Raw genomic sequence first — 26,997 nt, 5'->3', positions numbered from 1 at the left:
TTTTTGACCGGTTTCGAATTATTTTATTTGTTAACCTTAAGCTATCCCGATTTTGCGCGGTTGTCTATTTTTTATTTATTAGAATAGTTTGTAAAACAGGGTGTAATTAGTTGCATGAAGCATACGTTTTTTACACATGATATTGAAAACCGCAATTTTTTAACACAAATTACTCCTTGCTCAATGGAACATCAAAAAAATTATTCAGTTCATCAAATCCGTCTTTTGTATTCCGCACAATACGATATCCTACAAAAAGGCGAACAGAAAATATTTACCATCCAGCTCACTTAGTTTGAATATTTTAACGCCCACAGCGTCTCCGGAAAAAAAACATCATATTTTTCAACGATTTTATTCAGACCTCGTAAAATATTAAATTAACTTTCTCTTTCATATTGAATTAAATTGACTTCACAGACACTCTGCGAATTTTAGTAATTTACAACAACTTGTTTATTACTTTCAAAACTTTATTTACATCCGAAGGGTAGTTTTTAGGTAGCTACGCATCATCTACGAGTGTAGCCACGCCTACGCTCGTAGCATGGGTCCATGGCGCACGCAACGCCTACGCAAAACGTAGCCCTCTACGAGTGTTTGTTTTGACGTCACAGTAACTATACGAGTACAATCGAAGCCCTATCGATGTAAACAAATTATACCCATTTGTCTAGTGTGTTGTGCCGCATGCAACTGCAATGGTTTATAAATAAAGAGTGTTTTCAACCAGTTTAACGGAGATTTAAGGTCGTTCGTGCACCATATTGCTCTTTGTTTAAAATTAATTAAATCGCAGAACATATTGTGTGCAAAACGATAACATAGACCGTGCGTATTGTGGAGGCACGAATATGTTTAATCAAATGACTAGGTGTCATGTCATTAGTGAGCGGGACGGAGATATGCGTGTACCGGCGCGTGCGAGCGGAGCGCGAAGTGTAGCAACAAGTAGCGGGCGCGGGCGCGAGGCGCGGGGACGCGTTATCGTGTCCGTGACGTCAAGACCCTTTCACTGTCCGAAGTTGTGTTCTGGCGTCTGAGACTTCAGTCCGCGCGGCTCGGTCACAGCGTGAGCACGTCTCGCGCCTAGTGTTCCTAAACTATACCGACTCACGCGTCACTCGCTCTAACAATACGTAAAGAATATCGAAGCCAACTCTTGTCAGGAACGACAGTACGCACGCAAACGGCCCGCTCGGTCCTTCGTGTGTTCCGCTCCTGCCAGCTTGGATCTCCCCCTGACAGCATCAGCTCCACCATGGGCGTCATCAAAGTGAGCCCCGACACCGCGGCCCTGTACTCGGCCTGCGACATGCTCGACGACATGAAGGTGAGTGTGGAACATCATGTGATGGCTGCTGATGGCGCCGGTCCAAGCGTCCAGACCTAGTTCCGTATTAGTGAAAAAAATATCGGTGAATAGGTGCGTGGGCGCAGACTATTGTCTCGTTACTTACGGCGTCGGTTCGCTTAATTTTAAATGTTATGCGCTTTTACGCGATGGTATTCGTCGCGGCGCGCACTAGGCTCGCCGCTCGGCGCGCGCCGCCCGACTTTATGCAGATCGCGCGCGTTTTCTACCCGCGGTGAAAACTCGTGTCGTTCGGTCAACGGAAGCGGTTGCCCTTATCAGTTGTTTGTGACATGATTCCTATAACTAGAATTTGCTACGTGAGAACATTTACCCACAGTGTAACCTACGATATTGTACTTTTATAAGTCGATATAATTTATTAGAAAGTGGCTTGGCGGCGGTGACATGTATTTGGTTAATAATAGATATCTGTCCTACCCCATAGTTTATCGCGTTGCCGTTGATTCTGGCGCACATTTAGAATGATTCATGGTAATAAAACCATCGGAGCTTGTTGCAGACGAGCGGGGATCCGCGCTGGCCGCGGTGACGCAATGTCGTTAAAATTGTTTTGATTATGTTAGCCAGTACGAGGCATGTCGGCTGACGATAATGTAATCTCGTGATACCAGAGGCGTGAAACATTTCACAATGTCGAATAGCAACAAAATGTAACATGTAGGTATATCCAACTCGACTTTTAAAATAATCGAATTAAAAATAATGAATCGAATAAAATTGAAATTGATTAGAAGATCGTATCGGTGCATAGCAACGGTCGGTGTTACAATATGCGTAAAGCGTCGGAATCCATGTCCAGCCGGGCATGTTGGAGCGCACGCAATGCTTAGCAACAGTGCACGCTTTGTGCGCATGCGTCGAAACGAAGATTCCAACACTCTAATTTTCTTTCAAGTTTTAGTAAGAATACATTTATGGCGCTCATATTGACTACGGATGTTAATTTTCGTTTGATATTGTGTAAATAATTAAATAATATTGTCAATTTTCATAAACAATCGGCACTAATGCAAATCATGACAATGTCATGTAATTTATCTGATATTATTTAATCACAGTTGATCAGATTATTTAATGCCTAATCTTACATATAAAAATATTTTTAAAATAAATTTTAAATTTAGACAAGTCTAAATTAAATTAAAAGTAGAATTTTATCAAATTCCTATTCTTATTTTAAATTATGTATAAATTAAAATAAAAGTACATTGATTAGCGATATAATGTACGGGAAACTAGAAATATAATTTGCATATTATCGTAATAAAAACATTCGAATCGTACGATGTGTTGAGACGTTGTTTTATTTTTATAAACTATGCAAAATATAAATATGTGGCCTGACTATTCTGGTTTACTTACCTATTTCTTTTTTTACATAAAAACTGGTAATTAATGAGGAAACTTTTATTTTCTAATTATTATTTATAGAAATTTTTTGTTTTATTGTTTTTTCGTTATTTTACTTTTATATAATTTTTTTTTTGTATTAAATTTGAAGTCTGGTTGTGTGTGGCTATGATCTTGACACACCTCTTTCATTCCATTCACTCTGTATTTATTGCTTTGGTTTAACTAAAGTACATTCACTATACGACTATACAGATTAACTATTGTAAATAGTTATCAAACAAAACATTTCTAAAACAATTGCATATATTCTCGTGTATTCGTATTGCATTATAATTCCATTTTGATTTCTATCCGATGAATTGTTAATACAATTTTCCAATGCATACTGGTACGGTACATGTTAATGTTTCACATTGCCACTCAGGCAAATCAACGCTGAATAAAGAAAAAACTGAACACATGGACAAAACACGTGTATGTGGTTGTGTGGGTTTATGCCAATGTCATTATATAAATCGTTTATTTTTAAACGAATTAATATCTATAAAAATCAAGTTTTTTTCTGCACATTTACGTATTACGTCTGATTGGTTGTCGTGAACGATTCTTTTGTTTTATTTTTTGTTTGAATTTCGAATGATTTTGTTTTTTTATTGTTAAATATTATTCAATTAAATACAATCCTTTGTTGTATCCTCTATAAAGATTTTATTTGATTTTAAAATGTTTATAGCAATCTATAAAACGCGATTTCATAATATGCAGTAAACAAGAAGGCCGATCGCAAATGTATATATTTTAAAATTGTTTATAATTTAATTATAATTCTGCATCAGAATATCGCATTAAAAGGATATAACCAATCATTATCAAAATAACACCTTAACATGCATCAAACAATTACAAACACAAATCACGATCTTGAGTAATAAAAACGTACAATGAATATTATTTTGATATTTCCCTAAATTCAATTTAAAATATTTAGTTTTTCTTTGAGTAAAGATCAATTTAATACTTTATCACTCGAAATTTGGATCGGAAATTTATTAAAAAAAAAAAAAGTTACATCGAATGATTTATACAAATTTAAATGTTTTTTTTATTTACGTTTCTGTAGAATACTATCAAAAGTATTTTATTAAAAATAGTCTAAAAACAGAATGAACATTATTTACATGTGTATATTCTAGACTCTTTACAGACAATAGGAGTCCCACCGTTCCAACATACTGAATCCAATACATTTAACATTAATTGTGACCTTTAGCCTCTGTCTTAATAGGGTCAGTTGTTCACACTGTATTATTTACATATAGATAAGTTAACACTTAGCTTTTCAGCTTTTATAATAAACTAGCTGTTACCCGCGACTTCGTCCGCGTGGTTAGAAGATATAAGTTATAATTTATAGCTGCCTTCTATCTATCTTGTAGGATTCAGTCAGCGTTTGCAATATAAGAGCAAAAAATGTGTTTTTTTACGACGTCACATTAGAAACCTCAAAAATTGTAGCCTATGTGTTATTCTGATGTATAAGCTATATTGTGGTAAAGTTTCATTCAAATCCATTGAGTAGTTTTTACGTGAAAGAGTAACAAACATCCATACATCCATACTTACAAACTTTCGCCTTTATAATAGTAGTAGGATTATGCAGAATAAAACCGTGAACTGTAACGCCGATACATTATTTAATGTTCCCTATAAGCTTGTCTATATTATTCAATAAGTATTAATAATTAAATCTAAAGTAATCTACGATTGCCAAATATATAATTGTTTAAGTTTTTTTTTTCATACACTCATTTCTGTTAATAAATTAAATGTATTAATGTGTTTATCAGAAATAAGCTTTCAATTCATATATAAATACTATTAAATACAATGTTCTTATTACAGCATACATTTTAGCATGTATTGTCGCTTCACCTTTACAAAAATCACCAAAACTGGTTCGACATACGCATCGCATACAGAGCTCAAAGCACGCTTCTCGTGATCGTTTCATCCTTGATATTAAGAAATGAAGAGTTTTGTACATCGGCATCACTCGCGGATGCAGTCAGAATGTGGGTCGCGGCAGTTTTGTAACAGCCCAATGTCGCGGGCGGTTGTTGTGGCGCTGTGTGCGTCGTGCCTTTCGCGAGGCCAGTGCACGCGATGGTTTTACAGTCAATGTTTTACGTGTTCATTCTTTATTGTTATGGCTGTTTAACTATTAACTGTTCAGTAGACGTTATGACGACTGAGAACTATAGGTATCAGTTTTTGTGACGGACGGGCCCAATCAGTTGTAAAATTATACTTGTATTTGAAACTTGCGTTCGTTTAATTAAAGAGGATTAAATCACGTTATGGTTGAAAGGAACCGAAAGAAAAGTAATTTAATATACAAAAACGAGAAAAAGAAGCTTGCTCTCTAAAAATATTAGTCCAATTTTGAAAATCCAAACTTTCATTTTCATAACCTCGCCGACGAAGTCACGTGGAAAACCCCGTTTTCAAAAAGTACGTTTAAAAAAAATCTATGAATGATACTCTAAAACGCGAAAGTAAACATATTTCAAGTTTATACCCTTGACATATACATACATATGATAGTAAACAGCATTATCTCAGAACACTGCAGACATTCTGATCCGCATCGTATCACATAACCATCGTATTAGATAAACATCTCTGTGACACTTACGAGATAAATATATTTGTTAGAGTAAAGGTTTGGCAAAGTTGATAACACGAGATGCAAAGAATTTACAACTGTAAGTGTTGTGCAGTAAGGTGTGTTATTGGGTGTTGTGTAATTGTTTTCTGCCCGTAGTTTATTTCGCCTTTAGAACATTTTCTACTTACCATAATTTTGGTAAAACAACTGACTATGTCAATTGACCCACAACGCGTAGACCAATAGAATCTAATATATGATAATTTATTCTATTGTATTCTTCAATTGAAAAATCTGCTTCTAAATTCCAGTTTAAAATCTATAATAATTTTTTTTATCCTCAATCGTCTCTTATCTACACATTGCAAATAGTATTCAAATATATCTGTGTGTTGTAATTATTAAACATGTTTGGTTTCTTTAGGTAAAATCATACCTACCACTTTAATTCTAACTACAGTCCGCACAAATTGACAGTTCCCAAATTATATGTATCTAGGACAATTTGCATGCGTGCCGATACATAATACATGAAAGTTTTAATTTCAAATTGTATACAAGTACGGCTTAGGGCAACATACATATGATAATGTATGTATATTTGTACAGGCCTTAATAGTTTCTTGTAGAACTATTATGTTTATAGATTCACTTGGCACAAATGCTATAAAGATTCATTTATCTAAAAATAAAATGTACTATTATGACTAACGAGATAACATTGCTGTAGAGTAGCTAAAGAATTTTGACTTAAATGCAATTTCCGTTAAAGTTTTATCTTGAATTCCAAAAATAGATTCAAGTCGACAAATTCTAAATTAACCTGTTTATGTAACCAAATGATAACGTTACGAGATGTCTCTGACAATATTTTTATCTAATCTTTGAGAAATACAAGTTTTATTATTAATACAAACATCCTATTGCCAACGGCAAAAGTAAGTCTTACAGATGTGGAAGCGAGACGCCACTATGCTACATGCAATGCGTTGTCTCCTTTCCACACTTCTTTTAAAGGTGGTAGTTACCCCACTGATTTCTTAATACCAACCCTGGAACACTGCAAAAGGCGTTCATTGATCCAAAGCAAAAACGAAACGATTACAAAACACTTTCAATAATAAATCTATTTATTATTACTTGTAATCGCTATCAGAACTTATCTACGTGATAAATACTTTCACTTTGATAACGGTTTACCTTATTGTTCAAGGTTACTGACTTGATAATAATTCAGTTTATTAATTCTTACCTATTGGTCGTGGCTTGCTTTGTTCGAGTTTAATATGACGTAGTTCAGCTAATGTCTGTTGCTTTATAGAAACACACTTGACAAACAACGACAACGGTTCGTAGTCTAGACTGAAATAGAAAATGATTCAGTTGAATTATGGGCTGCTATTTAAATACAGAGGGGAGTTTGTTTTCTGTCGTGCCCTTTTTGTACTGGGTTCGAGGCTCGTGACTCTAGAAAGTATTCGTTTTGATATGAATTATTTTACAAGAATTTTATGGGATTCGTCGAAAAATGTATTGTGCTTTTTATAAATAAATAAGTTTATTAGTTTCATGAATTGTATTCTTAATGATAAATTGTTACTGGATAAACAAAATATGCCCATCAAAGCCAATGATTGTCATGCGTTTGATGCAAAAATCAAATAATAAAGAAAAGTAATTTTAACACCTATATTCATACAACATTCAAGTTAATTTTCTATAAAAATCATTCTATAAGAATTTACCATTTATTTTGATTGGTCGCAAAAGATCAAGGAACAAATCCACAGCAAAGTCTTAACAGATTCTAATTTTGTATTCACATCATGACATTTCATTCATAAAGGAAAAATATGAGATAGTCATTATTACATACAAGTTATAATGCGATCGTTATATCCATGATATGTCAGGTTTTTCCATAAACAACTACTCTATAATAATGATACTATTCAATAGATTAACGCCTATTACCTATATCCGTGATAAATATGACGTTATTATTAATTATGTACTGTTATTGTTAAGAATTTACATTAAAAGATGAGGAATTATTTTAAATAATGAACTAGCATATTAAAGCTTACTTTGAAAAATAAATTCATCCTTTTTTAAATTATTTTTCTTAAGTTGGTAAATATTTTCATATTGAACATATATCCTCTTTTTGGACAACCTCATTGGTTGTCTCTTTTACTATATCTTAGGGCGAGTGCTTATTTTAGATAACTAAGCTTTGTTTCAGCTTTTTAGCCAACACTTTATGAAAAAGAATCTTGTAGACAAAACTGTCTGATATCTGACGACAAATCAAGCAAGAAAGACGAGTTAAAGAACATTGCCCCTCACAGACAAAATAGTGACGTCACAATTGAGTGAGCTTACTCTAAGTGAAAAACACACTAACTATCACACCCCTCCCCGACCACATTATTGATAAATAGTGGTCAATAACAATATCAGTATTATTGCTATTTGTGTCCGTTATTGTGAATGTCTGAATGTTTGTGATGATTGGCAGTCAAAGTGACGTACCTTGTGGTCGACAGTGACCACAAAATATTTATTTTTGTGACAGGTGTTATCATTATAAGTGTTATTTCATTAATGCACTTATTTGGTCGTTATTATAACGTTATTGGCTGACTGGTTCGGATTTAGTATTATAATTAGTTTTTGGTATTTACGCATTCAAAGATTCAAACAATTTTTTTTTTGTGTACTCTATTTTGTTTAAGCTGCCAGCAGTAGTCCGAAATCGGGGATTAAGAAAGGAGACCAAAGTCATTTAGAGTATGAATCCAAACCATCGTAAGTCGTCTCTTCTAAATTATAAATTCTATATTTCATAATCAATACTTATACATAACAAATGTATAAACATAAACAAATACAGCCATAACTTATCTCGCTTCCAAAATTATGACCTGATAACGTTTTATTAACGCAAAACATGTTCGCGGATTATCAAACTCGAATTCATTAGCCGGTGTCACGTGATAAATGCCTGATTATATTATGAAACTGTTTCGTATATTATAAAAAAACAAAATTATAAACGGTGATTTTTAGGTCGTCTTACAAAAGCAGCCCAGTTCATGTTACATCCGACGTAAAATACCCCTAGGCGCGATTATTTTTTTTTTATCATCAACTAAGATAATAAGTACGAAGAAAATTAAACAAGAGAAATCTAAAATATACTCTTAAAAATAATAAAATTGCCGCCGCCCACGCCCCTCACCATTGTTACAAGGCTCGGACCGCGCTCGCAACAGAGCTGTGTTTCTAAAAAACTACGAATTGCATCAATTCAATCAATCATAATATTGAATAAAAATAGCATTTAATTTTTTTTCAAATCTCATAAATACCTATTTTATCATGAATGTGTTGTAGTCATTGGATACATGAACTGTGCTGCTTTTATAAGACGACTAAAAAATCACGGTGTATAATATGAAAAATTAATTAAGCTTAAACGTACCGATTTTCAACGGGTTTAGAAAAGCATTTGTCCAGCACTTGTTCGTTCATTATTTTGGATTATAATTAATAATGTATTTCATATAGTTAAAGTCCAAATGCAAAATTTCATTTGCATATAGCGTAATCGAATAGACTATTCTTTATTGCGAGCCGCCTTAGTACATGGTACAGGATCTGACGAATATAAATAGTAACATGGTGCCGCAATGGGCGGTCTTATCGCTGAGAGCGATCTTTTACAGACAGCCTTTGGTAGACTTCATTCAGAAGAAGCAACAAATATAGTTGAGAGTTGTGAATATCGTTGAAGGGTTGAGGGTGTAAAAAAAGTTAATCGAGCAGTGTAGCAGGGAAAACACACTTTCAGGCAAACTGCAGTTTTATTTCAAGAAGGCCGTTTTCCAGGCACTTTTAAAACGTTACGATAATTATTCAAGATGCTAATCCAACCTCCTCTAACCATTCTTCTGTGTTAACTTAGCACCTATTCCATATTAGACTGGTTGTCAGCATTTATGTTATTTATTATATTTGATTTTATTAATTAATTGTGTTAATTAGGTTTATTTATTTAAAGAATTAGTTTATCCTCTTGAGTAAGGTTGATTTGATTTCAGCTGTGTAGGTAATGAAACATAGCAACAACAGGTATATTATTAGTGCATAATTCATTAAAATTATCGAAATTATTTATTATCCTTAAAAGTGCTAATTAAACTTGTTAAATATGGTTTACGTAAATAACTAATATTACTTTAATAACCAGAATTAAAAGCAAAGATAAGAATGCTTTTTCAGCGTTTGTCTTTCAGCAGAAATATCAAATTACGAAAACGACTTGAAAGTTACAGTTTTATACAGATTATAAGACCTCTGGACTTCAAAACTTAAGGTTATCACATTTTTTAAATGTTTACACATTTTAGTTTTTATTTTGATTGACGAAATCGTAAACGCCTACAAACCCAGTTGGTAAACATCAAATTTATTTTCTAGATACAAATCTAAGAACGAAATAACGCAAAACCCACGAAATTGGATCAAAGTAATTAATCAATCAAACATAAAAACTCGTAAATTCATGATAGACACTTAATTAAAGCAAGAAAAACAAAACGCAATCGAAAAAAGGCGTATTACATATCAATAAGTCGATTACAGCTCATCAATTCTGCAACACCTAGTTGTACCGACTGCGATTCACGTTACCGTTAATCGATGCTCGTTATACACTCGATTATCCCCCGATCAACATTGAAGGCTGACTAATAAATCGAGTAACTTTTAACTAGCATTAAGGCTGATTGTACAACGGAGGGCAAGACTGTTGCAATTGTAAAAGAGGGACGCGGCTCTATGCTGTGTAATGCGCTTTCCCGTTCACAGGACTAGAGTAGTCTTATATTGAAAGATGCCGTACTATATGCTTTAGAAATATTAACATCGAAAAGAGACAAATCTATATATATTATAATGCTTTGTAGTCCTCTTTTCTTTCCCCTTTATTGCTCCTAGTATTTGTTGTATGTCTGCTGGGGGCCTACCATCGTATCTTGAAGAATACTCATCTTCGCTATGTAGTGCGCTGTCTCGCTTCCAATTGTACCAGTCTAACTTGAGATATTGATAGACCTAATACTATGTATACCTGTACAGAGTTCTCGTATGCGACCTGCCTAAGTATCTGCTAGAGGCGTCACGTCGTCTCAGCTCTCGAGAATTTATTAAAACACGCCTCTGCTGCCAACGGTTGCTACACAAGGGAATGCTGTAGGACGTAGTTAGTATGCGCCGTCGCACGCGCAGCGACTGACGTCCAAATGTAAATAATTACTGTGCTCGATAACCGAGCCTTCTCCTTGATAAGCCCTTGATCTAGAATAATCGATTAGGTAAACGATTTATTTATCTCTCGATTATAATATTTGACGGTGTTGTTGTACCTCTTTCTTTTATCAGCGTTTTTTTTCATCGGTTCTGTAAACATTGTGTGTTGTATCATTTTCTGTTTAGTTGAACTGTAAAATTACTGATACTTACTACAGATACTGCTCAAAAGTATGGTTATGCCAAAAAATGTTATTTAAGCATTCATTTTTACAATGAAAACATGTATGTACATTAATCTTTTGTCGTAAATACTAACATATTTGTAATAATAATGAACTGAAAACCATAAAATGCGGTAATATCTATTGTTCTTTGACAATCGGTCAGATCTGTCAAACTCTAGATTATCTATGGCCATACCGACCCTGACAGCAGACTCTGAACTTTTGAAAATGGAATTAACATGCAAAAAGGTTACTGACGTTATTATTTGAAATTCATGGACAATGTGAATGTAATATGGTAACATTGTTTGTTCGAATTTTAAAATTTCCTGCTGTTCAATTGTTTTTTATTACTTTACTGGAAAGATGCCTACTGATTGTTGATACGCATGCAACTATTTTATAGAAGAATATATACCTATAGGTATGAGAATAATGATAAACGTTTATATTTATATAAGCAAACTTAATCGTGGGTTTAAGTTAAAGTTGAATATTTCAGAGCGTTTATGTTGATTAAGTCGCTTCAATGTATCGAGCAGTAAAAGTTATAGAAAAGTTATATGCGTTGTGCAAGGGAAGTTTCCTATTAAAAACGACTCTCGAACTTAGGAGTTTAATCCTTGTATCGCGAGGGATGCACAACCATTGGCACAAGATATCCAGACTCAGAACAAGCATTCGTGGATCTCACAAATGATTGACACATGAGTCGAACATGAATCTGCTATCCGTGCACTTTGTAGTATGTCTATATAATCTCATACGAGGTAACATTATCTAGGGCCTTTGATCAATTCATTACTCCTTACACGAAAAGTACAATACAATAAACAATTATTTATTTAAAATATTTTATATTGCAATTAAAAACATTGAAAATATTCCTTCGAAGTATTCTCAAAACAATAACAAACAAAGAATAAACTAGTATTATGATAACAATAATTAAATTACTGCAACCTTCACATCTGAACGGAAAAGGCTATTTTACTTAACATTCCAATCGTACTGCCTCAAGACCGTAAACAAATGTTGCGGTTAAAACTATTTACAAGGAGCTTCTTTGTTTTTGTCATAAGTGACTTGTGGTCACATTTAAAACTATGAAATATTATATACTCGGAGGAACATTATCTCACTTAAATCAATATCGGCTCAATCCTATAATAACTCCTATATTAAAGGTATCCTATAAAAAATAATACGTTCCAGAAAAGCAGTTTTAGCTGTCTTGATACCAAACCGTTTTACCCAAGTTTTTTTGCTGGAAACTTTAAAATATTTAAAAATATAAGTTCTGCTGTACTACACAATTACTGCAGAAATAGTTGTAGACAATAGTATATTGGCAAGACCAAAAAAAAAACAGTTTAAAAATAAATAGTACAATCGCACAGAAAATAAATAAATGGAGTAAACGGCTCAAGTCTAGGTCAGCATCGACTAAAACTAGTCGTGAACGTACTCTGTACAAGTTACCAAGATAACTACGATACAATTTAATGATAAATCTGCTATAAATTGACCAGCACAATTAAACAACGCTGTTATAGATACAATAAATGTCAACAAGACGACAAACAAAGATATAAAAAACTTGTTTTCTGACTCCATTTTGAGCTGTAAATTAATGCCACACCCATACCTACATGAGTTGCTAACTGGCCTCAAACTGTTACTAAGGTCATTTGTACAATAAAAACTGAAATATACGAATTTTGTTTAATCGTAATTGATCTTTATTATAACGACATAAAACTGATTTATGATTAGCAGGATCCCGGGACTCGACAAGATGTTTTAAGTACACTCGTAAACACATCACAAGTTTTTTTTTTTAATTGCTTTTCTTATGTCGTTCCCATGAATGACGGAATAAAACTCCTTCGTTACCATTGAAAATATTCATTTTCTTCACTTAACTTTACCACTTTTATAATAGGAGTAATGATAACACAAACAATTGTTATTTATAGAAGATTATTTTAACATTATGCCTATCAATTAAGATTACATTATTGCTGTAATAAAAATTAAATACAATTTTAATTAGTTAGTAAAACTGTGGTCTGCTTGTGATAATTTTGATCTCACAGCAATTACTGTGACCGATTAAAAGTCACTTATAACTTTAATAACAATATAAGTACTTTAAATTTGTCTCTGAAACGTGACATTTGTGAAGATCATCGTAATCATTGTGATGATATGAAATGGTAAAAGATATTTGGTATTTATTATTAAAATTTGATGTTCATCTTTTTACAACATTTGAATATTATTTAATTGTTCTAATTATCATACCATCCATAATTCATGCTCAAGTAATCACTTAAACTATAGCAGCACTCAAAGAGAATAAGAATTAGCAAACAATTACGATTTCAATTAAAGCGCTTCATCCTTCGACACTAAACCATTGATTGATTTCTAAGAGTGCGAATAATGGACCTTTTTTCCTATAATGAGCGAGGCAAAGGTACCTCGTCGCGGCCTAGCCCTCGATAATTATAATTAACAAACAATTCGCTTCATAAATTCCAATGAGACAATGATCGGCTAAGTATTCCCATCCACATTGATGGCCCCGACAGTCCGTCCTTTTCGCTTTATTAACATAAAACAAAGGCACCACTTTCAAATGAATGACGGTAGTCGTAAATTAAAATCTTTGTTACAAAACGTTTTCGTTACACAAGTACAAGGGTTACTTTTAATTTCGTTTGTATAGGCCTAGTGACGCAAATGGAACGTCGTCTGCAATATTAATGAATCGATTAGAATAATAACACGTTGATATAATTTAAAAGAAAGTGAAAATGCTTCCTTCCCGCGCGTTCGCGTTTTAAGCCCGCGCCATTGCGGATCCCGCGGCGCGCCGAGCCAGTTCCGTTCCGTATTACGCAGCTCACGTATGCCGAGGCCATGCTAATTACTAACCTCACGAAATCGAAAGTAACCACTCGATTGTCTAGATGTAGGTTGCGATCGTATAAAGAAACGTAACATCATATCCTATATTAATATATTCCGTTCAGGTATTGTTCTCTTTACTCAAATAAAAGTTAGCACACGATTGAATGCGATCAGATGCTAGATAATGTGTGGCGTTGTGAAGTCAATGAGAATATTGCATTGTATGGACTGGTCTGACCTTTCGTCGCTCTATACTTGTAAATCTTTTGAAAACAATACTGTGTATAGGTAGGTATTTGGAACTAATTATATCGATCGTCAGATTGTTTTAGTTCGATTGCTATAACATTAAAATGTTTGATCACGATAATGCAATTGTTGCGAGGTCGGCCGCTAACTTTTGACATACGATCGGCGCCACATCGGTATTTCATAAGTCTATCATAACGTCTAGACAATGAGAATCATATTATTATGTTGGTCGGGTTCTTAATACTTGCGTGTTTCTGCCGGGTGTCGTTTACTTGATTAACACAGCTATCCTTTCAACGCACAAGTATTTTACGCCTTTACAGTGTTCTTGCTGATTTTAAATACTTCTTAACAGTTTTCGACTGTGGATTTTGCTCTTATTCTAATTATCAGTTTACCGAAATTATATTTAGTTTCTCGAAAAGAAAACCTTGATGGTGTATAGAATGCTGTGACGACGGCTGAGAAATGCTAGGAACGTGAGCACAGCGAGTACGTTCGCACGCACGCACGCACGGTGGATGCGTGCCTCATTGTCGGACCACTTGTTCAATGTTAGTCCACTTTGTATTGTCTGTATTGTGTTTCGTCCGCGTGATGTTTTCAACCTACACCGACACTGACGCAGACTTTGTTACGTCTAGCATTCTTTAACTTCCCTCGCGAATTCGCACTGATAGAGAATTTGCGCGAAAAGATTAGATAGATAAAAGTGTTTGGATAAGCATTGCTGTTGCCGTCCTGTTAGAGCTAACATCCGTTTTTCATATAAAAATGAATGAAATTATGTAAAGATACATTATGGTTTTTGTATAACTAGCTGCAATGTGTATTTTTATCCTCTTAATCAGAGATATGTTTTATCAAATGGCGTCTTAAATTTTGTGATCCTACTGGATAATCATCATGCATTAAGTCTTTATCAATACTTAATTTAACTACGCATCGATTTGAAAATGAAATCATTTCGCGAATTAAAATGGCAGCTAATGTGACAATTATAAAAGTCGGTAACTTTCCCGCGCGATTGGAATCCGATTGAACAATTCGAAATATAAATTCATAATTTCACATTCCCGTTCCGTATTGCGCGCGCGTTTTGTTATTGCACGCAAAAACTGGCAAGTTCACGATCTGTGTCGTGTGGCACGCGTTTACTTTGAACATAGCACGTCGTTACTTCTGTTAACTAAACGCACTTTTATGACATTTTGAAGTGGTTTGCTTTAACAATTAATTTCTTTACTATTTATCAGGGAAGTGTCTTATTTGTGATCTAGTGTTTATTATATTTTGATAACTATAACTTGAATTTCCGAAAATGTTTTAATTGTAAAATGTTGTTTGATGTGCAATTCGTAAAATTGAGTTATTAAATCGATTGCGTGGCCAGTTTTTGAATAGACATTGCATGACACGTTAACAGCGTTTTAACTATTTTGTTGTCATGCATTTACCATTCGTAACTTTATTTTTCTGTAAAATATTTGTTTAATCCGTGCATGACGCGAATAGCCGAGTGTTATAAGTCACCGCACAATGTGTAACTTCCGCGACACAAACAATAAACTCCGGAGTGCAGAAGTAAAATTTATTATAAAAATATCGGTTGGTTATTTGGCAAATGTCTACAAATGAGTTTTCTTAATGTCTTTTTACAATAAATCCAAAAGCAGTTTCCATCAGGTTTCTTAAATAGATCAAACTTATTTAGATGGAGTCTGTTCTTACAAATTGGATCTATTTGCACTACCCGCCCTGGATCCACGTTTCAATCTTTATATTTAATTTAGTCTTATTTTCCAGCCTGTCTTTTGTTTCCCCGCTTAATGTATGATTGTTAGTTTGCACACGTATTGTTCTAGTTGAGACAGCGCCACATAACTCACTGTAAAACTAAATAACAGCTCCACGCAACACTCGAGACGGCCGACCTTCACAGAACAGCTGATTTCTACGGCTCAATAAAAATAGTTACAGTATTCTTATTCAAGTTTGTAGAGAGCACGGCTGGCGTCCAATACAATTTGTTACTATTGCGCATTTGACCTCAACGAGCGCCGCCTGATTTCAAATCGACGAGGAAAAACAATACAAAATTTCGTATTTTAACCGGCCGCCGTAACAAGGTCACTTCGCGCGGTTCACGAGAGAGCCGCCCCGCCACACGCCGCACGCCGTGACAATGACAATGACACTTTTATAAACTTTTTAAATTCACGATGATTGATTGGCGAAGGCGTCCGATTAGCGATAATCGAGGCTGACTCGAAATAAACTATAAACACCTGATAATACTAATAAAATTTACTCTTGACATTTGTATGGAAGGTCAGATCATAAATATTAATTATCTATTATATATTAAACGATCGGACTGAATGTTTATCGCCAAATAAAAGAAACGAACATCGAAATTAGTATTGAAAGTCGGACGAAACACAGAAGCTGCCAATGTACCGCTCTCACGTAATAATTTTTCATAATATGTATTTTGTTGCAATGTTTCGTATTTACGCACGTGGTGCTGGCGTCTTTAGCATTTATTAGCGTTAAGAAACATCTGAGCAAATAATTATCAAAATAAATATGCGAATTCTTTTTGGAAGGTCAGAAGATAAAAGTAACAAGGAATATGTTTTCGATTTTAATGATGTTCACATCTAAATATTTATAAACGCCGCCCTGACATCAGCACGTGATAGCCGGGTCTAAACTAGTCGTATATAAATAAATCATGCACGTGAGTAACACACACCCATCCTAAAAATACCCAGTAACGCTCGTTTATGTTGTAAACAAAACAGTAAAAAAAGACAAATTGTGTAGCTTCCTGACAAAATCAAAACAAAATAAACATGACGTTTCTTTGAGTCCAGACAACTTCACTCATCGTCACTCGACTGACCTCACCAAGCAATTTCCAATCTTGACCACACTCCTTTCGACCTTCCGATAATTCCATTGCCCATTAACATTCTCTATAATCAATAAATATACCTATCAATAAACATAACTCAAGCGAACTTGCTTTAGGAATTCCAGTTCACGAATCCTGTTGCATTTATTATCGGTGACACAAATAAAATGGGAAGTGGTCAAGTGCCGGTGCCACAAGTATTTAATTACGTACCAGCGACCCGGATGCAATTGATAAATTTAACGTGGGCCGATAATAATAGAACGGAGTTAGCTACTGTCTGTCTGTATGTAGGTACGTTTAATGACATTTGAACAGATGCTTTGCGAGTTAAAGAAATGCGCACACGTTTTGGGTGTTTCGAAGTATGGATGTTTAAAACTGTCGCTTTCATAATAAGTCATGTATTAGAAGGATTAAAGATAAGAGAACGTGATGGTTAACGGTGAGACCGAAGTGTTTCAACTTTTCTTTTGTTTAAGAACAAATACGCAACTGACTTCAAGTACTGATCTAAACTCGATGAAATCATTAGATATGGAAAAAAATGAAGAAAGAATAAAAAATCGCAACAAAGCAGACGAATTTCGAACCAGAGTAGGTTTTGATTTTTAAAATCAATTGATGAGTGTTAACTAATACCAATTCATAATTAAGGAAGAAGAAAAAAAGGAGTGTCCGAAAGAAAAAGCGGAGTGTCCGAAACTAAGTACCTAGTCTAAGTACCCCATAAATCTTGTTATAAATATGATTGCATTCATCGTGTAGCTCGTTACGATTTCTAAATAGGAGCATCTTTCTCCAATAATTCAGCTGACCGGGAACAAAGCCAAAGCGATGCCATAACAAAAACTTGGCAAACCGAGATCAGGGATCGCAGTACCTACCATTTTTGAATGCGTCACAATTAACAATTCTTATACATTGATTTTCCTTAGATGCATTATTTTCTATGGAATCTATACTAAGCTCATTATTGAAGAATTTTCCAATCAGTAGACAACTAGACATGGACACAGAAATTCAGTCATACCATGTCTTTCATCGTATGGTGCAATACGGCGACGAATATACTTTCAAGAAAATCTTATAGTTTATTTCGAGCATTCAGGAGTTAAGTTTCTCTTATATTTTTAACTATAACTGCAGTAAATAATCTGACTCTTTGTTTTTCATTTGAATGCAAAATCAAATGCATAAATTTTACATTTCTTTAAAATTTTAATAAAAGCTTCTAGCTACCTTACAAAACCTATTTAAAGTTTCATTTTCTTAGTTGATACAACATTAATTTGTATGCACAGATTACGTAATGGAATTTCTTTTGTGCATTCATTATGCTATTTAAAGCGAATGGTAAATTGGAAGTATTTATTTCAGAGTCGAATTTCGTTGGATGAAGTCTTCATTTTAAATTAAACTTTCGTCGAAAGTTTCAGGTCAATCGCTATTTGTCGTAAATCACGAAGTTTATATCATCTTTCTTCATAAAATAGTTTCGTTGAAACCCCTGAGCTACAGCAAACGTACTCACAGACAGAACCAATATAACCATTTAGTTTTCAAAGACCGTTGAACTTTAACAATAGAATACTTTATGAGGAATCGTTTACCATTGACTAGTTACCGACAGAGATTTATTGCCGTCCCATTCGTCTCAATGACGGTCATATTTAGATACAATGCGTCATTAATACTCATAAAATCACCATTATTGAATATTTTTACCAATTCTGAGGATTGTTGGAGCCATGACTAGATATTTACATTAAACTTGTTATTTCAATTGTATTTGCTAAAATTATCATAGCCTAACCAGATTCAAGGAATCTAGAACTTTGGTTTCGTGAAAGCAAATACTTTAATTCACACATGGACAATCACGACGCATCAAATATGTAGTCACTTGTACAAACGACACACCCATACTCATATTTGACGACCTTCGCGTTGTTTTATGAATTGGCTAAAAACATAGTAAGCTATCAGTTCATTCATTTGTTTGCATTTTTTTTGCCCCTCCGGTAGCCAGTTTTAATTGCGTTTCTATTATACGCCATTAATCAAATGATGCAACGATTACCCGGATTGCCAATAACCGACGTTTTTTTTTGCATCTTTCTCATAACAATATTTAGTGTCTATTGTGAGAACAGTAAACTTAAAACAGTTAAGTAGCATTTGTAGTTCCGATTTTTCTTAGTAAACCTTATGCAGATAAATACGATGATGGTCTGTCGTAATATACATCAGCTGTTTTCTGCGTATTACTCAAGACAACTCTTACATTGTAGCGTAGATTGCGTTTTAGGTTTAGATGCTAGTCGCGTAATACAAGCTGTTTTTTTTTTCCCTTTATTTACGGGGTTTTGTTTTTTTTTAATAATGTTAACATCTCACGTATATAACCTTGATATGCTTCTAGATTTAATTGGTCTAATATATACATATATATTTTGTAATTTGAGTCGGGTTTTAATAATTTTCTTTTGCTCATTGTTACAGAGCGAGTCGAGCTACACTTCATCAGAGGAGGGTTGCGGTGGTGGTGAACGCCATGCCGTTCTCAGCTACGAGCAAGTCTCGAGACTTAACGATGTCATGGACGAAGTGGTGGCTATCCACGGACGTGGCAACTTCCCCACGCTTCATGTGCGCCTGCGCGAGCTGGTGGCGGGCGTGCGCGCGCGCCTGGAGGCCCCGCAGACTGCGGGCGGCGCCGGGGTCAACGTGCGGGACGTGCGCCTCAACGGCGGCGCCGCCAGCCACGTGCTGGCCGACAGGCCCCAACCCTACTCCGACATCGACCTCATCTTCACCGCAGAGCTACCCACCGCTCGCCACTGTGACCGTGTCAAGGCCGCCGTCCTGGGCCATCTGTCCACACTCATGCCGCCTGCTACGCCACGTCGACGCGCTTCTCCCGCTGGCCTCAAGGAGGCCTACGTCTCCAAGATGGTCCGCGTGAACTCCGATGGCGACCGCTGGTCCCTGATATCGCTCGGAAACTCTCGCGGCCACAAATCCGTCGAGCTCAAGTTCGTTGACACGATGCGTCGCCAGTTCGAGTTTTCGGTGGACTCATTCCAAATCGCGTTGGACTCGCTGCTCGCATTCCACGAGTGCGCTCAGCTGCCTATTGGCGAGAACTTCTACCCAACCGTCGTCGGCGAGTCCGTTTATGGCGACTTCAACGAAGCCCTGCTTCACCTTGCCGAGAAGCTGATCGCGACGCGGCAGCCTGAGGAAATCCGCGGCGGCGGGCTTCTCAAATACTGCGCCCTCCTCGCAAAGGGCTACCGGCCGGCGCGGCCAGACAAAATTAAAACCCTTGAGCGATACATGTGCTCAAGGTTCTTCATCGACTTCCCGGAGCTTGGGCAACAACGCGCCAAGCTCGAGGCCTACCTTCGGAACCATTTCGTCGGCAGGGAGGAAGAGGCGCTCAAGCATAGGTATGTATCATTTTACTTCTATTGAGGCCTATCAGCCCTGTCCATAGCGATCCTGCACACCTTCGCATGCAATTTTAAAGCTTTCAATGTCTGCATTGCAGTGATTGTTTAAAAATCCAACTAAACATTTTGAAGTTCCAAAGAGAATTGTTGTAGACTGGCGGTTTACGTTTTGTTGGCTGTTTTTGATTGACCGCATCGGTAATATTTATGCAAACGGCTTCTCAGTAATTGTGCGCCTCCTCCATAACTTGGTAACACCTAAAGCTGCATAAACGAATGCGGCGCTTGAACTCGCTTTGTTTGTCCATATTTGCAGATACTGTGTATCAGAGTTGACGTTAACTGGAGGTGTCGCTCGGTGCAGGTACCTGACCCTGCTGCACGGCGTGGTGCGTGAGTCCACGGTGTGCCTGATGGGGCACGAGCGGCGGCAGACGCTGGCGCTGATCGAGGCGCTGGCGTGCCGCGAGCTGTGCGCGCGCGCGCCGCTGCTGCTGGCGCCGCCGTACTACGTGTGCGTGTGCGCGGCCTGCGCGGCCTGCCCCGGCTGCGCCGCCGCCAGCGCGGGCGCGTGTCCCGGCTGCGCGCAGTGCGCGCCGCCCGCGCCCTACTGCGAGTGCTGCCGCGCGGCCTCCTGCCCGGCGTGACCGCAGCCCGCCAGCGACCGACGATGAATTTAGTGCCAAATGTATATAATACGAATAACAAAAATGTATGTACGCGTAGGAGCGGGCGGCGGCGCCCCGCGTCACGTTGCTCACTGTCCGCCGATCAATTCGCTCGTCAATTGTCCCCCGCGGGCCGGCTCGCGGCCGCCCGGCTCGCCGGTACGTGTACGGTACGTGAAGTAATTTCTAGTCGTACTCCTTTCGTGTTGATAAGTTAATATGTCAGCAGTACGAAAATTATCGTTCACGTGGATTGTGACGGACGCGCCGCTAGATAGTGAGGCCGAGTCGATGGTCTGCCTATATAAAAGACTAGTTAGTTATTTTTAAGCTTTTATGTATAGAAGTCGTCTCCATAAAAGTAGTGGCATGTCTCTCGCCGTCGAAATATCCCGGAGAAGCGAACGGTCGGATACGAGTTTTATTGCTAATTAAGTGAGAAAATTAGTCGCGAGAAAGGATGACCGGTTCCCTTGAACGACGGCTTGCGAAGGAACAGCAGTCCAGCCTGTCGCGAGGCAGAGATCACGAACGCAGCAGCGGTGCCTCCGCTCCTAACTCACACACGTAAACAACTATTTTAATATGTATTTATCAATCAGAAAGGATGTATGTATACAATCACACGTTCCGTGATCGCTCTAGTATTGTATACGGCTTGGCGTACGAGTAACAAATTAAGATACACGTAGAAAAATATAAAACGATAAAAAAAGTAAAAAACCCAAAAAAATAATATTACTAAGGTGTGTACAATATTAAAGTTCACGCTTTTTTTAATAATAATAAAAATACCATTATAGAAATATTTTAAGAACATTTACAAGTAGTGAAGTCACGTTTAGTAACACAGTACTTATGAACATTTTTTTACTAGTAACTCATCAATTGCAGTTTATATTACGAGCTGTAGATGTATGGGAAAATGTGATTTAATTGTTGTATTAATTAACCATGTTGTCGACGATTATATTATCTACTTACATAACATTATGTAGATTAAATCCAATAGAGAGATATATTATTATTGTTGTATTTTAATGAGATATAGAATATATGAACGATGGTGTAAACAGTGTCCGGCCAACACGTGAATGTGTTAGATATTTTGCCAAATGCATATTCAGAGTAATATTATATATGTATACATTGCATGGAACTAAGTAGGCTTTCACTAAGCAGTTGCTATGTAGTATGTCGAGTAGCGGAAGATGTATCCGAAGTAATCAAGTACAATCATCTAATAGGGTTAACTTTTATTGTTGACTTCGGAACAATCTATCGAGTTTATGAACGAATTTTTCCCGATTTGCTCACTGTCGAACCAAAATTTTAAGATCTCATTTTTTTTTTACTCTTCAAAAATACTTTTGGGATTGTAATGTTTTATTGTGAACACTTTAACTGTTATCAATGGATTTTATCTTCGCCATACGTCATGTTTGTGACTTCGAGATAAACTTGATATATGTTAAACCTGTCCAGTGCTCCGTTCCACTCGTGGGAGAGACTTGTGCTGGCACGCGGGTTTGTCTCGCAACATTTTCTCAATTGAATCTGAACGAAATCTTGCTCTAGAAGGAAATTTTTGGAACGAGAACGTCTCGAAACAAACAATCATGAGTGCAACGGAACACGGTAACCTTAAAATTAGAAATAGTACGCAGTCGTCTGTACTTAGAAATAAATGAAGTACATAAACATAGTTAACTGAATCTAAACTTTATTCCATATGTAATAAGAGTGAATGTAAGTTAATTATCACTAGTGTTACTTGCTATATCGAGACAGGCGTCTAAGTTGTGATTTGTAGTCTTTTCGACAGGTATTTTAAATGTCATTCTATATGTCAGTATATTTATGATAAACAACTGTGATTGTTATATCTATATTGTAAACAGCTATTGGCAAGATCCGTTAAGAACTACCTCCTCGCGTGAATAAAAACTATATTCGATGGTATATTTTTTTGTGATTTTTCTCTCTAGGCTATCGAAAAAATTATGTAGGTATATTAGCGTAGGAATATACCAGTTAATATCCAGTCTTTGTAAAGTCCTTGAAGACATAGTTTTATAACGTTAGACATTTTTACATAGCCAACTCTGAAACGCTTCCTACATAGCATAATATTATAGCATCTACATAGTTTTTTCTTTAGTCTGTGACGTCACTATTTCGGATAATGGAATGCTGTCTCTAAACTCTACATATGAGGATGGCTTAACAATTCGAAGGCAGTGTAACGTCGCGAGGGATTCTTGTTAGCTTGTAAAGCTCTTCCATGCAACCACTGTTACGTGGCTCAACGCTTTCATACAACGGTCTAATATTTCGAAATTTTTAGCAAAGAGAGACATTGCAATGTAGCTTAGGGTTTTTTTTTTTCTAAAGTTACCATCAGTTTTCAGCTAGCCTTATTTTATAATTATTATTTTTTAATTTTTAATGAGCACTGGTCAAAAGGCGTTTGCGTGCGATAGTTGAGTGTATGTTTAATATATGTATATATTGTTGGATAATAGTTTTCTGTTGGAGATATTTATTTTAAGATATAATGTAAATCCAAGTAATGTACTTAACTTTAAGAAATTGGATTAAAAAAATATAAAAAGCTCTGCTCAGAATAAGTATCTCTAGTAAAGTAAAGTTTGGCTTCGTGTAGTTTTTTGTTTTCAAAGTATTCTAAAAATATAACATCATCTTGGATTTTACAAACTTTTGTTAAATTTTAATAATATGTTACAAAAATGTTACCAAATGCTTCATGATATGAAACGTGACATGACTCTTAAAAACTTGGCATTAATTTAACAACATTATTGATACAACTGGCATTTGTTTATATTTTGCATTCGCTATTTTGTAATTTAAATTAAGGCGATATGTCAAGCACCTACTGATACATACTTACCTACGTTTTAACATCTTGTTGATATAGTAGATGGGTGTTATTAAGAGTAGCAAAAAGAACGTATTTGTGTGAATTCAAGAATGTTATTCATTTCATAACCATGGCGTATAATGTGACGAAAAATATTAAATAATTTCAAAGATAAAACGATGAACCTTTGTAACCTTTTTGTTTGTATTTCGATAAAAATGCAAAAATGTTTACGATAAATTAGTGAATTAGAATTGAAAACTAGAAGCATTTACTTGTCTGTTTTGCGTTGGTACTAAGATCTAGTTATATATTCAAGAACCCAAATAAAAAAACTTTAAGAAAAAAGAAAAGTACATTAATCTGTTGGCCTAATGAAAATATAACAAGGTTTTATGTGTTTAAAGTTCTTGTGGAGATGCACGCAAACGCCGAAATAAAAAGCGATGTTTTGTAGATATGGTGGTCTTGACAATTAGCAGCGGTGTGGCTTATTAATAATACTGTTTATGTGTTAAATACTTGAATTACTGTTAAAAAATTATACCTGAAAAATATTTCCATAAAAACAATGAAACAAAAGGAAAATTGCTCTACATTATATTTTTAACAGCGTAATAGTGCGTAACCAATTTCGATTAAACTCTATAGAAACATCCAATAGGAAGCAATTCACTAACAGAACACGTTCAGGACATACAAATTATTAATTACAACAAAATTGCAGTCGTAATTACTGAATACTAACGCTGTAAGAGTCATAACCTGGAAGTACTTGCGTGAACGCAATGAGTTACTCATGAAACGGTGTTCCGTGTGTTCCTTGAATACCCCCCTTGACTTTATGGTATTTTTTTTCTATTTTTTAATTTGATCTGTGAAATAAGTCATACAGTAACTCAAGTCTGCTTGTTAAATAAACTAGGATGTCGCAGTTGTGAAAGCGAGATAGTGTTACGTGCAGGGCGTTGTCCCGCTTGCACAATCACAGCAATTCTGGTTTAAGAGTTGTTGGGACAGGAGGCCTGTCATCACGTCTTATAGTAATATTCTTGCGGGTGTGGATGAGACATGTCGCTCTACACCGTGTACTGCTCAGTTCTTTCCAGAACCACTTTATTATTACTTTAAGTCGTGATGGCAGACCTCCAGGACATCCAATGACGCTACACAGCCACACAGCTGGTCCTTGGTCGGCCGCCACGTCTACGAGCTCGCCGTGTCGCGTCTCTCGCTCATATGTTAAAAGCGAACGCTCGACACACCGACTCTCTAGCATAGGGGTTGTTAGGCCTTACCTTATATAAGCTTATTGTTAGGTTATATCAAGTATATTTACATTATAGTTATTATTTTTTTCTTTCTCTTCCATGTTGCCTGTTTCGTGTCACACGAATAGCGACGATGTGTTGTTACGATACATAATTACTATTATATTTGTGAGGAGTTTTAAGCTATTGTAAATTTTACAGAAATAAAAAATGTTGTGAAAATAAATTATAAAAAAGTGATATAAACAGTGATTTGTCGTCTTTTATTTTTATGCCCTAAAGATGTGGTGAACCTTAAGAAATCTATTATCATGATATACATACTGAAAAACAGACATTCCCCGATAGTGTCAATGCAGTTTAATCAGGAAATAAAATGGATATTTTAAAGAAAAGCTCTATCCTACCTATTCAACCCGGTATTGACGGGTAATATCATATTGGAAACAGTTCTTGAATATCATATTGACGCAAAAAAAAATATTTTCCAAAAAATACTGTCTAAAACAACATGCTATCGAAACATGACAGAGCACAAACGTATCTGATTGCAAGGAGAACCACATGCTCTAGCTTACTAATAGTGATTACTAATAGCCGTAATCTGCAAGAGATCAAAAGTCACAAGTTACGACGTGAGATGTACGTCCACGTGCCACAGTCACACCAGCTTCATAGCGAATAGTAAACAAACAAGACATCGTCAATAATGTAATAATAATAATATTTCACAACTTTCACACAACGCCATCTAGTCTCAAACTAAGCAGCGCTTGTATTATGAGTACTAGACAACTGCTAAACATACTTATATATTTCTAAATAAAAACATAATATAGATAAATGACACCCAGACCCAGAACAAATGATCGTGCTCATCACATAAACATTTGTCCTGGGTGGGAATCGCACCCACGACCTGCGGTATAGCAGTCAGGGCAACTAACCACTACACCAACAGGCCCGTCACAATGGATTTAATCTTGCCTCGCTAGCGTCCCTCGGGAAGTCCTGGCCATAAATCAAAGTCTAATCATTAAAAGTGGTGTGTTAAGAGATTATTCCCTTGGTGGAAAATCGATGCTCGCTTTGATTATATTAAGGTTTTTGGAAAGTAATTTGCATCCAAAATAAATGTAGTCTTTTCAAAAGATTTATGTTTATCATTTTTTTTTATTAATATTAAAATGATATACATGCTCAAATGTGGTATTTGTCTCGATAAGTCACGTAAACCTCCCGTATATTTTAGTAATTTAAGAGGAATTGTCAACACTTGCAGATCTGTTTGTATGTCAGATGCATATGATTCAATGCCCGCTTCGCTAAGCAGTATGAGCTGTTCTGGGCTATGCGCTTTCGCATTAGCCTGTACTGAGAAGAAAGAACGAGAGGAAAATGTTGGTAATGATCTAGATCCATTATAATTCATCACTATCCTTTTGTTAGACAAAGCAATGCTACAAACAAAAGATGAAAATCCAGTCCAAAACGTTGGACACGCGACACCGAGGGTTCCGCATACATATAGACTAAAAAAACACGCTTGTAGAAAATACCACCAGTCCCCAATAAATTTTATAACCGTGCCAATGATTCATTTACCTCGACTTGAGTTGTTATATCAAGAATACATCATCTGCGTATATTTTAACGTTGTTCACAATATAATGTCTATCTCGA

At 35.9% G+C, this 26,997-nt stretch overlaps 1 protein-coding gene across 2 annotated transcripts; it reads left to right on the top strand.

The window, feature by feature from the left end:
• Positions 1 to 619: 619 nt before the first annotated feature.
• On the top strand, positions 620 to 25,566 carry LOC113500913 (terminal nucleotidyltransferase 5C). 2 transcript variants are annotated; one of them, XM_026881842.1, is made up of 3 exons: positions 620 to 1,333; positions 19,539 to 20,488; positions 20,856 to 25,566. In XM_026881842.1, exons 1-3 carry the CDS (start codon positions 1,262 to 1,264, stop codon positions 21,136 to 21,138), a joined length of 1,305 nt encoding a protein of 434 aa, XP_026737643.1. In that variant the 5' UTR covers positions 620 to 1,261; the 3' UTR covers positions 21,139 to 25,566. The 2 variants fall into 2 exon arrangements, with proteins under 2 accessions (XP_026737643.1, XP_026737642.1); XM_026881841.1 differs by having other exon boundaries at positions 999 to 1,333; positions 20,808 to 25,566.
• The last annotated feature ends 1,431 nt before the right edge of the window (positions 25,567 to 26,997 follow it).

Source organism: Trichoplusia ni, chromosome 14 (assembly GCF_003590095.1).
Source record: "Trichoplusia ni isolate ovarian cell line Hi5 chromosome 14, tn1, whole genome shotgun sequence".
NCBI classification, from domain to species: domain Eukaryota; kingdom Metazoa; phylum Arthropoda; class Insecta; order Lepidoptera; family Noctuidae; genus Trichoplusia; species Trichoplusia ni.
The sequence above is the reverse complement of the archived record's forward strand: the minus strand, read 5'-3'. Positions and strand labels throughout refer to the sequence as shown.

Coding starts and splice junctions, on each gene's coding strand:
- LOC113500913 (XM_026881841.1), top strand. CDS start 1,262: ATGGGCGTCATCAAAGTGAGCCCCGACACCGCGGCCCTGTACTCGGCC. Junction 1,334..19,538: donor ACATGCTCGACGACATGAAG/GTGAGTGTGGAA, acceptor TCATTGTTACAG/AGCGAGTCGAGCTACACTTC. Junction 20,489..20,807: donor GAAGAGGCGCTCAAGCATAG/GTATGTATCATT, acceptor CCATATTTGCAG/ATACTGTGTATCAGAGTTGA.